General features: G+C 40.3%; 1 protein-coding gene across 2 annotated transcripts in view; it reads left to right on the top strand.

Moving 5' to 3' along the window:
• LOC131235707 (uridylate kinase PUMPKIN, chloroplastic) overlaps positions 1 to 18,681 on the top strand; it is a 50,987-nt gene that overhangs the window by 21,871 nt on the left and 10,435 nt on the right. For both annotated transcript variants that reach the window (XM_058233012.1, XM_058233014.1), the window contains exons 3-4: positions 652 to 705; positions 14,694 to 14,785. In XM_058233012.1, the coding sequence (XP_058088995.1) occupies positions 652 to 705; positions 14,694 to 14,785 (146 nt within the window). The remainder of the gene's footprint in view (positions 1 to 651; positions 706 to 14,693; positions 14,786 to 18,681) is intronic.

Genomic DNA, 18,681 nt, shown 5'->3' with positions numbered 1-18,681 from the left:
CACCTTATGTACCTTGAGAAGAAAACTTTGGAGCACCTCTTGGAAAACCTTGGAGCCTTGAATCAAGCCTTCAAGAAGAAAACTCCCTTCTTGAAACTCTCCTTCTTGTGCAAGAGAAAACCCCTCCTTTTCTCTCCAAAATTCGTAACACTCTCCTAGCCCCAACGCAACTTACCCTAAAAGCCCCCTTTCATGAGGAAAATGTCAAAAATACCCTTCCAAGGGTCCACTAACAATTGGGCCTTGTTACCATTTGAAACATGGGTCATATGGGCTTAAAAGGTGGCTAAACCCATAGTGATTTTGGTGTCACTATTTTAACAGATGTACAGATGGGTTTCAGGCCTTATAATATATTTTCCTTCATTTTATTGTGTAATTGTTTACGAGGATATTGGATTGAAGGATACATCAAATTTTCACTTGCATGATGAAGAGATTTGTAAGCTCAAAGCTTGGTTGTTGAAGAACCTATAAAGAATTATGACAAATTCTTCTCGCTGCATGTTTTTCCTGAAACTATGTGTTAATCACAATACATTGGCTCAAAGTTTGCTTATTGACTAACTTATCATAATCACAACAGAATGTTCTTGCTGCCTGTTTTTCCTGAACTTTTGTATTAATCAGGATACAATGTTACATTTGTAGATTACAATGTCCATTGCAAGAGAAGTAGCATTTGTGACTCAGCTTGGAGTAGAGGTAGGTTGTCTAACTCTTTTTACATACATTTGAACTCTATTATGATATTAATTGCTCAAAATTTCTTGTGGATCAGATAGTGCTGCACTGATGTGATTCTTCATTGGGTTCCATGAAGTGCAGAACAAAACTTCTCTATTTCTATATTCATATGTGGCACCTTTGTATGATGATCATGACTCCTGAAGTGCAGAACAAAAAGTCTCTATTTCTATATTCATGTGGTGGCACCTTTGTATGGTGATCATGACTCATGAAGTGCACAACAAAATGTCTCTATTTCTATATTCATATGTGGCACCTTTGTATGGTGGTCATGACTTGATTTGGAGGCCCACTTTTAAGGGCTCATAGATGCAACCCCCCTCCCCCCCCTTCATTTTTCAACTTAAAAAATCTGGGTAGAGGGACCAAAATGCCAATCCTTCAGGCACTCTGCCCATTTTTCACACAAAAGTTTTGATAAAAGTTCCAAAAAGTCAATCTTGAGGCATTTTACCCACCTTTTCAAGTTAGAATCTCATTGGGGGCACCAAAATGCCGATCCATGAGCCATTTTACCCTTTCCTAGAAAAAAAAATCCGCACCAAAATGCCAATCCTTGAGGCATTTTGCGCTCTTTTCAAGGTAAAATTCTCATTGAGGGTATGGAAATGGCAATACTAGAGGCATTTTGCCCACTTCTTAAGATAAACATCAAGGGCACCTAATTACCTATAGTTGGGGCATTGTGCCCACAGTCCATGTTGATATAGCTGTATATTGATATCCTCTACTCTAACAAAATCAAAGGGCACCTAAGTGCCTATCTTGAGGCATTTTGCTCACTTTCCAAGTGAATAGTCTGGGTAAGGGCACCAAAATGCCAATGCTTGAGGCATTTTGTCCAAGTATTGATAATGGCAATTAGATGCCTATCTTTGAGGCTTTTTTCGCACTTTCCAAATGAATGATCTAGATAAATACTCCAAAATGCCACTCTTTAAGGCATTTAGCCCACTTTTCAAATTAAAAATGTAGGAAAAGGGCACCTAAATGCCTATCCCTAAGGCATTTTTGCTGATAAAAATAGCGTACCTAGTTTTTTAAATAGTGTGTAACATATAGCATAGCGTTCGGCCCTTTATAACATGTAGAGTAAGCCGAATGATCAAGGTATTCTGTAACGGTAATGGTGGTCATAACGGCTACCCCCGTTACCTTTACGATTCAGGTTGTAGCAGCTGTTCTGGCCCTTGTAACGGCCTTGGTCTCTCTCTCTCTCTGTTTTATATATATATATATATATATATATATATATATATATATATATATATATATATATATATGAAAACCAAAAAAGCCGAAGAACCTATATCGGTCCCGTAATGGACCGTTATGGGGTTGTTATGGCCAATGTTCAAAGTATAGGTATCACTACAAGTTTTGCTAGTTGGGGATACGAAAACAATATCGATACCGTTGATAATATCACTGATAATCGGAAATGCGGGAAAATATGAGAAAACGGTGGAATTTTTAGTGAAACTTCATGAGAAAATACACATTTTCATATTTAGGAATAAAAAAAATTTGCAAAAGGAATGTATATACTATAAGTTTCCATTTAATGGGGGCTTAAAAGCATGTGTCATCGCAAGGAACAGTCTAATCATCCCATCTAACCATCCAATCATCCATCCAACCTTCCATCTAAACATCCATTGATATTGTATAATATCGACAAGTCACTATGTTTTGCCAAGAATTCAGCAACAACTAGTAAGGAAACGAAAGATTGTGGTCTTGTTATCACGCATGTTGTGACAATGATAATATTGAGATATTATCAATATTAACAATGACAAATTGAAAACTATATATACCAATGTGCTCATTAAAAATTTTGAAATAGATTTTTTTTTTTAATAGACAAACTTTCTGTGATATCTCTACACTGGCGATATTATTAAAATGTCGCCAATACACTTGTGAGACAAGTGTCACCTAGAATTTACACAGTCGAAAATAGTAGTGATCCATTGGCGATGTTAATACATTAGCAATACAAGCGACCCCTGGAATTTACACAATTGAAAATATTGGCAATATTGATATGTTGGCGAGACTTAGCGATACATTGCTAATGCCTGAAATTTCTAATACTGTCGGTGTTATTGGTATCACAATCAGTGTTGTCGGTATTGCCAAGCTCGAGATAACAATAATATCAGAGATATTTCGATAATATCGGAGATACTTCAAACAATGGTTACGACCTTTACAGGGCCGTAACGGACCATTACAGGGGCTTTAACGGTTTTTATAGGTCAGTTTTTCCGTAACGGGCGTTACGGCCTTTATGACTCCGTAATGTGTAACAATTGCCGTTGTTACCCTTGGCCTTTATTGCCCTGTGATGGCCTTTATGGAACACCATGCTAATTATGCTTCTATTTTAAAATTAAAATAATAGAAAAATATGATATATATATATATTATTTATTTAAATATTTATCGTTCAAAAATATGATAAATAATAATTATAAATATAAAAATAACAAAAAAAGAGAAGTTATAGGAAAAAATTTTCATTTTTCATGTAAAAGTGTGTTCGGACTTCGGAACAAGTTATATGCAGCTAAATCAATCACATCAACAAGTTTCTAAGAAAATTAGCTTAGTTAATGTCTAAATGAAAGTATTAAAGACCAACAAAACAATAAAAACATAGTATCAAGTTCTACAAAGTTACGTGGAATCAGCTTGCTAAAGAGGAAAAAATGAAAAAAAATTATGTCAAAATTAAAATCAATCATTTAATTAATCAAAATAAAATAAAAACAATTAATTTAGATTAAAAGTTGGATACACACCTCTATTTTTCTTTAAATGAAAAAAAAATTTAAGCTCCACAACTATGTGGTCGTGAAATGAGGGAATCTTGACTTCTTTATTTGGGCTCTAGTGCCCATGAAATTTTAGTGAGAAGATCCTCTCATCGGGCCGATCAAATCCTAGAAACCTCTTTTTAAAATGGTAGTATGGATAGGGAGAATCAACTGACAAAATTTTTGGGGCTGGAGGGGTATTTGCATGGCTTTCAAAACCTTCTTTCGAAACCATTCGTACACTTGCATGCCCACCCATACACAGATGGTTAGAAATTGTGCGATGGGTGTGATTACAAAGACATGCCCCATTCGACGAGTGGAAACTAACCTAGGATGCAAGACGTAAGATCAATTACGCATTAATTTCAACATTAAACATGTAAAACCAAACATATCCACATAATAGATTCAAAAAATTTAGATTTGTAACACAAAGGGCCTAGGCTATCACATACGCGGTGTACGAAAATATAAAATATTATGAGAGTGACCCACTTAGAAGTAGGGATTTCCAATCTAGCATGGGTAGCGTAAAAAGACAATGACGCCAATAAAATTGGGTTTGGTAAAGGGATTTACAAAAAAAACAAATTTTCGTTAGGGTTTTGGGATTTAGGGATTGAGATTTGGGATTTTTTTGGGAATTAGGGATTAAGGGATCTAGGGATTAGGTAGGGTTTGGGAGGGGAATCAAGGAGGGGAAAGTACTAAAAGGGGCCCACACGTGGCAGCTCGTACAAACGCACGTGCATGCGGGTCCACGTGTGGATGGGTAGGGGAAAAGAGAAATGAGGTGGATTGAGTTGGGTTTTGATGGGTTTAGAAGAGTTGTAAGGGAATGAAAAGAAAAAAAAAATAGAAGAAGTGGAGTACCTTGGTGGAGAAGAGAAAGGAGAATAATACACATTGGAGGAATCCATCACCAAGTAAGTCTCTATCCTTCCACAATTCAATTGGAATGGAGGGTTTCTCTACCCTTTCAACACAAGGACTTTTTTACCTTCTTTTTTTTCCAAAGCTCCCATTAGGGTTAGACGTCCACCCCCCCTTTGCTTTTATATTAAAACTTCAAAAAAATTACAAATACACCACTCACTTAATTGACATGGCCCATCATCCAAAATAAGCAAACTAAAATGCTTACCATCAATCTAAACTGTCAAATAAATCCTAAAAATAACAAACAACATAAATAAAAGAAGATCAAGGCCTAAGGGGCCTAAATTTGGAAGATTTGGTGGTGCGATGGCTTGCCGACAAGGTCTAATAGTCGGATCAATACAAAATAAAAATCTTATAAGTAAAATCGTTTCATAAGTAGCCCACATGCATCATCCCTAAGTGGGGTCTTCCTAATGCATGTCCAATTCATGTGGGGTCTTCAAAGTGGCCCGGTGGGCCTCATCTGGAACTTATCTCCCATCCACAAAGAGAGTTGCGTTGATAGGTGTGGTCACCTCCGTCTCTAGTACACCCGAGTAGGTTCTTTGACGCTCCCATCAATTCTCCCCGGCTAAGAACCCTTCGCCACTAGCGAAATAAAGCTGTGGTAATGCTCGAGGAGGTTGGGATTAATGTGCTAGAACTCTGCCTCTGTAATTCAGGTATTGTTTGACTTCGGCCCATTCTTCCACTTCACGGGGTATTTTGATATCCTCCATGGTGAGTAGAGACCTCTTGGTGGTCCAGAACATCCTCGATCTCTTCTGTCCATCCAAGTAGTGATGGAAGAGAAGGCAATGGGTGAGAAGTAGGGTCTGGTAAAGGCCATGGGCTAAGGACGGGGTCAGGGACACCATCATCTAGGGTAGGAGAAAGGTTTGCAGGCGGGCTAGAAAATGGAGGTTTGGGTCCGTCACAAGGCATAAGGTCCTCCACGTTGAATGTTGCACTAATGCCCATGTCAGATAGAAGATCCACCACATACGCATTAGGGTCCACTCTTGTCAAAATTTTATATGGACCTGCACTGCGGGCATGCAATTTCCTCACGGTTCCCTGTGAGAATCATTCGGGCCTAACGCAGACCATGATGTAGTCACCCACATGAAACTCCTTGAACCTACGATGTGAATCTGCGGAGATTTTATAATGTTGATTAGTAGCATTAATGCGCCTCTTGATCTTGCTATACAAGTCATGAATATGCCGTGCAAATGCTTCTAAGGACTTTAGATGGCCTATGTGAGGCGGACATGTGTATGAAATCTATAGGCGTTCTAGGCTTGTACCCAAATACTATCTTAAATGGACTCATTCCTGTGGAGCTTTTGATGGAATTGTTGTATGCAAACTCAACTACGGGCAAAACCGCATCCCAGGTCTTAATATGGTCTCCCACCAAACATCGTAGCAGATTCCCTAAGCTTTGATTGACAACTTCTATCTGACCATTTGTTTGAGGATAGTATGCCGAAGAGAACTGTAGCTTAGTTTCCATCATGTGTCATTGAGTTTTCCAAAAAACTCATAAACTGCACATCTCGATCTGACACAATGGTCTTCGGCAAATCATGTAGACGAACTACCTCCCCAAAGAATATTTAGCCATGCTAGTGGCATCAGACGTTTTAGAACATAGGAGGAAGTGAACCATTTTCGAAAAACAGTCCACGAATACAAAAACAGAATCATGCTTTTTAATCGTCTTGGGGAGCCCAAGCATGAAATTCATGCTAATATCAACCCATGGGGTGTGTGGGATTGACAAATGTGTATATAAACCGGTGTTTTGCTTCCTCTGCTTTGCTAGTTGACAAGTCCTACATTACCCTATAATGTTCGCCACGTCTCACTCGAGACTTGGCCAATAAAAATACTCCTCAACAAAGGCAATAGTCTTGTCATGCCCAAAATAACCGGCTATCCCTCTAGCATGAAGCTCACAAACGATAAAGTCACGGAGAGACGTATGGAGTATACACAATCTATCGCTTCTAAACAAAAACTCACTGGCCACGACAAATTCACTACTACTAGATTGACCATCTAACAACAATGCATACACCTCTTCAAAATCTGGGCAACTAGGATAATCTTCCTTTAATCGTTTAAACCCAGTGACTTTAACGTTCATGGATTGGAGTAATGCAACCCTATGACTCAACGCATTGGCGGGTTTATTCTCAACCCCGGCCTTGTACTTCAACACAAAACTATACTTCTGAAGAAATTGGACCCACTTGGCATGCCTCAAGTTCAACTTCTTTTGCGAGTTGAGATAGCGCAAAGCCTAATGGTCAGAGAATAAGACGAACTCCTGCGGTAATAAATAATGTCGCCTATGGCGCAAAGACTGCACTACTGCATAGAATTCTTGTCATAGGAATACTTTTGTTTCACTTAATTCAGCTTTTCACTAAAGAAAGCGATAGGGTGCCCTTTCTGACTAAGCACTCCACCTATACCTACATCAGACACATCACAAGCAACCTCAAACGCCTTTAAAAAATCCGGAAGTTGCATGACAAGAGCTTTAGTCATCTTGACTTTAATCTCCTTGAACGCCCTAGAGGTTGTTTTAGTCCATTGGAACTCCCCCTTTTTAATGCAATCGGTAATGGGAGTCATGATGGAACTAAGCAGTGAAAGTTACGCACCTCATGAATATTATGCGGCTTAGACCAACTGACTGTGGCCTTGACTTTCTCGGGATTTGCAGACATGACCTTGGATGACACGATAAAACATAAGAAGATGACATTACTAGACAAAATGGAACACTTCTTGAAATTGGCATACAACTTCTTTGCCCTAAGGATCCCACACACTTGCCTTAGATGGAGGTGTAGTTCCTTAGTCATACTATAAATAAGGATGTCATCAAAGTACACGACTAGGAACTTCCCCATCAGGAGTCTCAACACCTGGGTCATCACTGCATAAATGTACTTGGGGCATTGGTTAACCCAAAAGGCATGACTAGCCACTCGTACAGCCCATCTTTCGTCTTGAAGGTAGTTTTTCATTCATCACTTGGGCAAATACGGATCTGGTGATACCCACTCTTGAAGTCTATTTTGGAGAAAATTGTGGCATTGGCCATCATGTCCAACATATCCTCAAGACGCGGTATAGGAAACCTGTACTTAACGGTAATCTTGTTGATGGCTTTGCTATCCACACACATACGCTCTGTGCCATCTTTCTTGGGCGTCAGAAGGGTGTGCCTGGCACATGGACTAATGCTCTCCTGGATAAACCATTTCTTAAGAAGCTCATCAACTTGCTTCCTGAGTTCCGCATGCTCCGTGGAGTTCATTCTATATGAGGAAGGTTTGAGAGATTTGATCTGGGGATGAGATCAATGGCATGCCGGATGTCCCTCATAAGTGGTAGCTCATCCGGGAGGTCGTCACGAAAGACATCACTGAACTCCTCCATCACCGAAATCACCTCACTAGGCAACTCTACACCAACTTGGGGGTAGCCTCTCTACTCACAAGGGCATACACCTCCGAATCTTCCTTAATTGCTCTTTCAAATTCTTTTGCATTAATGATGTGAATAGATTTAGGTTTGGACTTCCTCGAAGTTTCAGGATCACTTTTTTTATGGTCTCCTTCTTTTCCGGCATGCTCTTGGGTGGAAGAGGACTCAATCTAATTTTCTTGCCCTAGAACATGAATGTGCAAATATTCGAGCAACCGAATATTGTAACGTCCAAGGCAAATATCCAAGGCCTACCCAAGATGATGTGGCTCACTTCCATGGGAACCACATCGCACCACAACGAATCCTTATACGACTTAAACTGTATGGGGGATACAACATCACTGTGAGACTGGAATGGAGGACTCATCAACCCACGACACTTTGTAGGGTTGAGGATGAGACTCGACTTTCAAGCTCAGTTGACTCACGGTGCTGGTAGAGACCACGTTGGCACAATTGCTACTGTTCATGATCACTTTATAATTCTTTTCTCCACACTTGGGTATAAGTGTAAAGGATCATGTTCGTATACCAGTCATCATTTTCTTTAGCTTAGGCAAAGGCGCATCTGACTACTACAAGAGTGTGGGTCTCTTGCTCATCAAACTCCTCATCACTAGCACCAATATCAGGCTCATGTTCCTCTACATTGCAATTGCCCTCGGCATCCCCATCTACCTCATTTATCATAAGAGCTTTACCTCTTTCTTTGTATGGGCATTCCTTTGCGAGGTGACCATAACCATTGCAACGGAAACACTGCATGTGCTCACTTCCCTTCGAACTAGTGTTGACTGGAGCCTTACCTTTAACATCTCTGTTATAGGTGGGAGCACCAGTTGGGACTTTAGTTTGGCTCCTAAGGTTAGGTTTGGCTTCTTGAGGAGCAACCCTACCAATAGAATCACGAGACCTAAACTGCTTCATTGTCGGCTGCACTAGGTATCGTTCAAGCTCCTCTACCCTAAGGTAGGCCTCCTCTAGTGTACCAATGTCGTGAGGGATGAGCTCACGCCTAATCTCAGGGTGCAGGCTTGTCTTAAAACGAGACAGGGTCACAACAGGGAACTCGTCGACATCACATCACATCATGCACTCCTTGAATCTCTCGATGTAATCCAATATAAGCATTGACCCTTGTCTTAAGGACCAACACTAATCCAAAAGGTGATCACGGTGGGAGACGAGATGTATTTTTCTCTAAGAAGTTCTTTCATCTCAACCCATGATGTAATGGGTTCATTTCCACGCTGCTCTTCCTTCCACTCTGTATTGGTCCAGAATAACTTGTCTTGAATCGTCAACTTCATCTTAGCGAACCTCGCTCGACGGTGATCTGACATGTCATGCCACTTGAAGAAGTGGTTCTTATTAGCTAGCCAGTCAAGAAAATGCTTCGAGTTCAAGCGACCATCAAAATTGGGTACATTGACTTTGACGCTCTTCATAACCCATTCCTCATGGTTGCAACGATCCTGCAACTCTCTAGGAGGCGCTTGGGCACACGGTCCTACATGACGCTCCCTGACCAAAGTTCCTATAACCCCTAACGGGTTCTACTAGGACTGGACCCTGTTCAACTGGGTCCTTATCCACTAGCTTTCCTGCTTAAGACTGGTGGTCTTCCTCGATGACGGGGGTATCATGAAAGGTAGGCTCTAACCACGTGATACGCTGGTTGCTGGTAGTCAATTGCGCAGTAGTGGTCCTATTGTACGTCTCAATGGCCGTTAGAAGGCGGTTAATCTTTTTGAGAGCCTCTACAATCTGATCCGGGTTCATGGTGGGGAATAAACCAAAACCACGACCTGTTTGCGTTTGCATACTCTAAACGACCCTAATGAAAGGTAACCTAGCTGTATGTGTATAATATGATGAATGCGATGAAAAATTCAGAGTTGATGACGCTTAATATGATACTATATGATGCACCTATACTTTATGTATAATGACCATAAGTACCTTAAACCCTATGGACAGTCCTGGAATGATTCTAATAAGGCCAAAATTGAAAATTCAGCAACTAGGTGTCTTAAAGTTACTAAATCTAAAAATTTCAAAAATATATGACTTTTTAAAGTACCCAAGCAAAAAAATTTAGCAAGTCAAATCAGAAAATTCAACAAGCTATATGCAATCTGTATGCTTTACTATTGGTATAAGAATTTTCTCGAACACCTACCCTACACTAGACCTAGGCTCTTATACCAAATTTGATGTAGGACGAGTGGAAACTAACCAAGGATACAGGACGTAAGATCAATTACGCATTAATTTCAGCATTCAACATGTAAAACCAAACATATCCACATAATAGATTTAGAAAATTCATATTTGTAACAGAAAGGGCCAAGGCTATCACATACGTAGTGCACGAAAATATAAAATATTACGAGAGTGGCCCACTTGGAAGTAGGGGCTTCCAATCTAGCATGAGTAGTGCAACAACCACGTGAAAAGACAATGACACTAATAAAATCAGGTTTGGGAAATGGATTTACCAAAAAAATCATATTTTCGTTAGGGTTTTGGGATTTAGGGATTGAGATTTGGGATTTTTTGGGGAATTAGGGATCTAGGGATTAGGTAGGGTTTGGGAGGGGAATTAAGGAGGGAAAAGTACCAAAAGGGGCCCACACGTGGCAGCCCATACGGATACACGTGTGCAGGTCCACGCGTTGATATGTAGGGGAGAAGAGAAAGGAGGTGGATTGGGTTGGGTTTTGATGGGTTTAGAAGAGTTGTAAGGGAAGGAAAAGAAGAAAAAAGAGAAGAAGTGGAGTACTTGTTAGAGAAGAAAAAGATGAATAAAACACGTTGGAGGAATCCACCACCAAGCAAGCCTCTACCCTTCTACAATTCAATTAGAAGTGAGGGTTTCTCACAAACCCTAAAACAATTAGGAAAATACCCTTTCAACACAAGAAGGACCTTTTTCCTTTTCTTTTCTCAAGCTCCCATTAGGAGTGGACGTCCACCCCCCAAATTAAAACTTCAAAAACATTACAAATACGCCAATGACGTAAGTGACATGGCCCATCATCCAAAATAAGTAAATTAAAACACTTACCATCAATCTTAATCGTCAAATAAATCCTAAAAATAACAAAAAAAATCATAAATAAAACAAGATCAGGGTCCAAGGGGCTAGATCTGGTGGCCCGATGGCCTGATCGACACGAAATAAAAATCTTATAACTAAAACTGTCTCCTAAACAACCCATATGCATCATCCCTAAGTGGGGTCTTCCTGATACACGTCCAATGCATGTGGGGTCTTTAAAGTGGCCCGGTGGGCCCCATCTGAAACTCATCTCGCATCCACAAAGAGAGTTGCACTGATGTGGGTGGTCACCTCCATCTCTTGTACACTCGAGTAGGTCCTCTAATGTCCCCATCACATTCACAATAGGACCCACAATTTAGATGGTCTGAATTGATGCATTGTGGTGTTGATGTAGGTTCATGGCCCACCACAAGGTCCAACATGTGCTGATTTTGGACTGTTTAGTTATAGATTTTGGGCCTAAATATCAATATTTGCACTTTGCTATTTGTGGAAAATATGAGGGCTAATGTAAAGATTTGATTGAAGATGTGGGGAGATGTGATTGAAGATTTGCACCACCAACTTCCACCAAAGAAGAAGATTTGTTGTAGAGAAAGTGCAAAATCCAAAGGTCGAGATTGGTTTCCAACTTGAGGACACATTCTTTCGAGTTTTTCAAAGTGTGGGTTTTTCCTAAGTATTGTTGGAGAAGTTAGATATCAATAAAGTCATCACCATTTTCAAACATGTGATGAACTAACAGGGAGGAAAGTATATAGGAAAAAAAAAAGGTTTTCACGTAGTGTACACTACTTTTGCTATTTGTATACACTACATTTTTTTTTTTCACACACATACTCACACCCCCAAACACACCCACGACCTTGTGTTGAAACTCTTGTATACACTACATATTGCTTTAGCTATGCTACGCCACATAGCATACATGACGCACTACTCTACTATTCTATTTAAAACACTGAGTGTACCTGAATGCCTATCTTTGAGGCTGTTGCCCACTTCCCAAGTTAAAAATCTACTAAAGGGCACCTAATGCCTACCCTCGAGGCATTTCGCCTAATTTTGCAAGTTAAAATTCTAACGACTCCTAAATGGTTATCTTGAGTCATTTTTCCCCTTTTCAAGTTAAAAAAATCAGAGGGTTCCTAAATGCCAAACCTCAAGTACTTTTGCCTTTTTTCAACTTAAAAATCTGAGTAAGCTCCCCTAACAATGCCTGTCCTTGAAGCATTTTGCCTTATTTTCAAGTTCAAGAAACTTGGCCAGGTTACAAAAATTCCAATCCTTGAGGCATTTTGCCAACTTTTCAAGTTAAAAGTCTAGGCAAGGGCATATAAATGCCTAGCCATGAGAGATTTTGGCAACTTTTCAAGTTTAAAATCCAAAATAAGGTCACTTAAATGCCTAGCATTTAGGAAAATTTCCCACCCTTTCAAGTTAAAGATCTGGGTAAGGCAACTTAAGTGCCTAATTCGTGAGGCATTTGTCCACTTTTCAAGTTAAAAATGTTGTTAAGGTCACATAAATTCCTCTCTTTGATGAATTTTGCACTTTTCCAGTTAAAAAAAATCTAAGTAAGGGCACTTAAATGCCTATCCTTGAGGATTTGCCTACTTCTCAAGTTAATAATCTGGGTAATATGCACCAAAATGCAGTCCTTGATGCATCATGTCCACTTTTCAAGTTAACAGTATGGGTGTGAGCACCAAAATGCCAAGCCTTGAGGCATTTTTGTTCACTTTTCTAAAAATTTAGGTAAGAACACCTAAATGCTAATCCTTAAGGCATTTTACCCACTTTTAAAGTAAAAAAATCTGATTAAAGGCACTTGAATGCCAATCCTCAAGGCATTTTGCCAACTTTCCAAGTTAAAATCTGGGTAAGAGACCAAAATGCCAACATTTGATGCATTGTGCCCACTTCTTGTGTTTGATATTTGGGTGAGGGCATCTAAATTTAATACCTATCATAGAGGCATTTTGCCCACATTTTAGTCTAAATATCCAGGATGCGAGGCTCCCAAAGGTCTTCTATAGTGACAATGAGGTGGCTATTTACATATCAGAAGCCTAGTATTTCTTAAGAGAACTAAGCACATAAAAATGGATGTCATTTCATTACGTATAAGTGACATCCTAGATTATTTATATATCGCATGTCCTCACCTTGGTTGCTTCTAACGAAGTGTCGCTCCTGCCTTGAATTGCGCTCATGCTCCCTCTTCCTAGGTTTTTTTTTTTTTTTTTGGTTTGAGTGGTAACAACCACTTTATTAGAAAACTTGCAAAAAAGTGAGGAAAGAATACAAGCAGGCAAAAAACAAAAAAACAAACAAATAACAAATAACAAAACAAGAAGGCTAGCCTAAGCCGACCGAACAGAGCTAGCCCAATTCTCCAAAAGAGCTAAAACCCTCGTAATGACCTCCGATCCATACAATGATTCTAAAAACAATGTTGATTCCTAGCCCCCTAAATAGACCACAACACCGCCCTAAGTAGAAGCCTCCACCCAAATTTCCCATCACTTCCTAGTCCACCATGCCACGCCTATAGTAAATCCCCGACGAATCTCAGCATCACCCAAGCCGTGTTAAACGAAGCAAGAAAATGATTCCACACCTTAGCAGTGAAGGGACAATGGATAAAGGAGGTAATCGATCGACTCTCCATCCTTCATACACAATAGACATATGTTAAGGAGAATCATGGCCCTTTTCTGCAAGTTATCTATGGTGGACAATCCTCTTCCTTCCCAACAATCAAACAAATATTGAAACACGAGGCGAAGCCCTGTAGGACCATTGGTGGAATGGGAGGGTCCTTGATATTTATACTTGCTAAAATGTTAAAAAAGATGCTTCCTTGCTCCCGTTGACAAATATGTTGCTGCTTTGCTTTAGGCTTCATGCAACTATGACCTTTTTTTTTTTTTCTGAAAGGCCATGCAACTACGATCTTTACTAGCCCTGTAGAACGAAACAAAATTGATGAGCTACTTGACAAGCTAGGCATGATTGGTATGTATGCATTAGGTTGAGGGGGAAGTATTGGAATTGTTATATTTCTTTTGCTTGTGCATTCATTTAATATTGCTTCTTCTCAGGGTTTTGTTTTTTTTTTTTTTAAATCCTTTTTCTATAACTAGTGTAATCGCTGGTTTAAATAGCTTCACTATGTAGCATGTAGCTTAGCCTTAATGCCACGTAGCTCGTGAAAATAGCCTAAGTCACGTGTAGCCTACACTACATGCTAATTTTGCACATGTTACACACTACATAGCCCACAATACATGCTACGTATCTTACACTACAATTTATTTTTTACTAAAATCATTTAATGTTTTGAATTATTTGTTACATTTTTCATTTTTTAATAAATTTTGGTTAATCTTTTCAATCATTTTAGTAAAATTATTTTTTTGTAATAGTATTAAATCAGTTAGGTTGCTTTTACCTTTATACTTAATCTTTGCCTATCTCTCTTATTATTTTAGGTTGTTTGGTTGCACCAAATGTCATTAAATTTTATTAAATTTCATTATTAATCTTTTCTTTTATTTTCTTCTTTCTCCAAATCTCTTTTTTATAAAATCGTGTCATGTCTCTTTTAGGTTGCTATAGTTGTTGGTGGAGGTAATATCTTTCGTGGAGCCTCTTGGGTAGGATGTAGCGGGCTTGACCGTTCATCTGCTGACCACATCGGGTATGTAAGCATTGAAATTTTACAATGGATGCATTATAATCTCGTGATAACACTTCCTAATGACTGGCAGTATATATATATATTTATGGATGTAACGTACATATAGTTTTGATCTCTTCTTCTAGATACGGGTTCTCATGTTCTTATGTCTATTTCTCTACATTGTGATAATCAAGTTGTGATCCATATTGCCTCCAAGCTCTTATGTACTTCGTTTGTTCGTTTGGATCATCAACTCATGGATAATCCCATCTAGTGATTTAAATATCGGTATTAATTCACGTATCGTACCCTTGGGATATGGAAACATATTGATATTGCATGGGAAATAGATTGGATTGTTTGCTATGTGAAGCATCTTTATTGCTAGGTGTGAAGCTGGTTGATTGTCACAAAATAACTGCATAGGTAGGTGCATTGTAAATCCCATTTTTTACAACAATTTTTTTTATCCACATCAACTCACAGAATGTATGAGCCATTGCTTTGTACTTTGCTTCGACACTCAATTGGGCCACCACACCTTTTCTTGTTCTTCTATGTTACTAGATTTCCTCCCACAAATATACAATATCCAGTAGTGGCTTGTCTATCTAGGTAGGAACCTGCTTAGTTGCATCTGAATATCCTGTGATCCGAAAATAATCATTCCATTTATGCAATATCCAGTGGTGGCTTGTCTATCTAGTTAAGGGATCTGCTTACTAGATTTCCTCCCACAAATATACAATATCCAGTAGTGGCTTGTCTATCTAGTAAGGAACCTGCTTAGTTGCATCTGAATATCCTGTGATCCAAAAATAATCATTCCATTTGTACAAAATTCCTTGACCTGGTGCTCCTTTTAGGTAACACAAAATTTGAATAATTGCTTCCATGTGAAGTACTTTTGGAGAACTCATTATCTTGTCGAGTAGTAGTTAAGTAAATAAGTTTCCCAACTAATCTATTGTACGTCTCCGGATCCTCTACTACATCTCCTTGATCACTCACAAGCTTGTGATTAGGATCCATTAGAGTGTCAACGTGCTTGGTCCCAAGAAGACACGTCTCAATGAATAAATCTAGAATATATTTCTATTGAAATAAACTCATTTGGATTTGGCTACTTCTATACCAAGGAAGTATCGAAGATGACCCGGATCTTTTGTAGGAAAATGTTGTTAGAGCTACTGCTTCAGTTCTTCAAACCCATCGTTGTTGCTTCCTGTAACAACAATATCATCCACATATACCACAAGCACAATGAGACCTGAGATACCCTTTTGTACAAAAATGGAATGATCAGTGTGACTTTAAACAAAGCCACGGTTTAATACAACCTTGCTAAACTGTCAAACCATGCACGTGGGAACTGCTTTTAACTCAAAGATTGCCTTTTGCAATTTATACACTTTGTCAGACTCCCCTTGAGCAACAAATCTGGGAGGTTGCTCCATATAAACTTCCTCTGTAAGATTATCATGAAGGCGTTTTTTACATCAAGTTGGAAGAGTTGTCAACTATGATTAACAACTACAAATAGTATAACTCGAATAGAATTCAACTTGATAGCATGAGAGAAGGTTTCACTAATCAATACCAAGTGTTTGAGTATACCCCTTAGCGACCAAGTGAGCCTTCAACCGTTCAACCATACCATCACATTCCTTTGAGTTTGGAATAATATTCACCCAACACTTTCTCCTTGTTGGAGCTCGAATATTTCTTCATATCAAATAAATACATCTCTTGTAGAGCATCTCACACTTCCTTAGTTGTATCCAAAGTATTCCGTATCGGTAACAGTGGTCATAACGGTCACCACAGTTACCGATACGGGGGCGTAACGACCATTATGACCCCTGTGATGATTGGAAAAAAAAATCACCTGAAAAAATTTAGAAAATTAAGAATAATGTAAATATTGTAAATCTGTATTCATTTTTTGTTTTGAACATGTTTATGATAGTGTAACGGTACACTCTTTGGTGAGAGTATTGTATTGGGCTGTCTGGTGAATTTATTAATAAAAAAAGAGGGTGTACAGAGTTTTTTGCAAAAAAAGGGGAAAAAAAGAGAGAACAATGGAAACGCCTAGGCCGACGGAGGTCCCTTTGACTCAGGGGCAGGGTCGGCGTCGGCAGCAACATTTTCCCCTGAGCCCACTTCCTCATCCAGCCTTGCAAGGCTGAGCTCGAGAAAGTGTCCTTGAACCTCTTCCTACCAGTTGGCGAAGCCTGCGTTAAAGACCTACAAGCTACCAACGTACCTTGAGGGCTGAGGTCACCACCACTGAAAACAGTCGCTCTGGGTGCAAAGATAGCATGGAGTTTACCTCTTCCTCGGGTAGATGACCCCACCCCCAATTCAGGAGTATGGCCAAATGCCTTGAGATTGAAGAAGAGGAAGATGAAGAGCCCTGGCAGTTGGAAGCGCCAGCAATATCCCTGGCCTCCTCGGCCCGAGCTTCCTCAAACCTTGGTGAGGGTGCATTGAGCTTTACCACTTCAAGTGGGTGAGCATCAACAGGAGCATTGGCAACTCCACCCTCGGATCCAGTCGGGCCCACAGTAGGGGCAACGATGGTCGAAGCCTCGCTCGCCCGCAAGTTGAGAGCGGGGGCAGCGACTCTAAGTGGAGTGACAAGAGGAGCTGATGGGGTCGCCCTTTTCCCCACGCTCTTCAGTCTCTTTAACTCGTCCCTGAACGGAAGCTTTCTCTTTCGAGACTGAGGGTGTTCCGACATCGTTGCAAGAACAACATGGAAAGGTCAGTACGAGAGAGCCTATCTACATAACCAGCAACCGAGAACTGACAAGGGCCAAAGAAACTTACTTGCGGGAGCGAGGCCAAATTGCTGCAAGAGCTGCGGAGTGACTAGCCTTCTACAGTCCCACTAAGCTGCTGGTCGCTCTCGAGCGATCCTAATTTGGTGCAGAAGAAAGAGAAAGAGGCTGGGCTAGGATCTGGGAAAGGCTACAAAAGAAAAGGAGTCAAACAACCACACGAAATGAGCAAGTAAACGAAAGAAGACTAAGTACAGTAGCTCGGCATGTATTCCGACTTGGGAGGGCGAATGAGGTAAGAACTCGAGCCCGTAATCCCCCCAGCTCTGCCGCAAGGACCTCCCACTCTCTGGTTTTTTTAAAGAAAACCACTTGTCCTTCCATCCTTTGTTGGAGGACGGGCTATTGGTGATAATGGCTTGACCCTTGCCTAACCATGAAGAACAGTAGTACCAGCCTTGAGAGCAAGGGCTGCTCTTGGCCCGGTACAAGAAGAAGAGCTCATCCATAGTGAGCTTGGAATTGCCAACCTGCTGCCAGAGAATACAGCAGCCGAAGACAGCTCGCCACACATTGGGGTTTAGCTGCCCTGGGGTAACCCTAAGGCGGTGGAGCATTTCTCTCACCATAGGATGGAAAGGCAAGTGAAGACCGTAAGCGAAGAATATCGGGTATAGGGCAACCTCCCCCGCGGGAGGTTGGCCAGGAAGTTCTCCAGCTTGAGGATGTCGAAGCCCCACCGAGCTGGGAATCATGTACTCCGACCTAAGGGCCTGTAGGTTGTCCATCCTCAACCTAGATACAAAAAAAATTGGCTGTATGGGCCATATTCCTAGAAGATGAGGAGGTCGGCTCTGCTTGTCGCGAGGAGGCCTACTATGTTTGTGGCTCCACCCATGATGGTGCTTCTGCCCTAAGTGAAGGGGTAGGCTCCCGAGACCCGGACTCCAAGGATAGTGCAAACTAGGAATCAAAGCTACTGCCCATTGACTCTTCATGAAGTGCACCGGAGACGGTAGTAGCTTCAGAATCTTCCTCAAAAGACATAGAAAAGAAATGGAAGAGAGGAGGAGGAGAAGTAAGTTCTAGCGTACCGGAAAAATTTTCAGCACGTGGACTTCGAACTAA

Source organism: Magnolia sinica, chromosome 19 (genome assembly GCF_029962835.1).
Source record: "Magnolia sinica isolate HGM2019 chromosome 19, MsV1, whole genome shotgun sequence".
NCBI classification, from domain to species: Eukaryota; Viridiplantae; Streptophyta; class Magnoliopsida; order Magnoliales; family Magnoliaceae; genus Magnolia; species Magnolia sinica.
The sequence above is the reverse complement of the archived record's forward strand: the minus strand, read 5'-3'. Positions and strand labels throughout refer to the sequence as shown.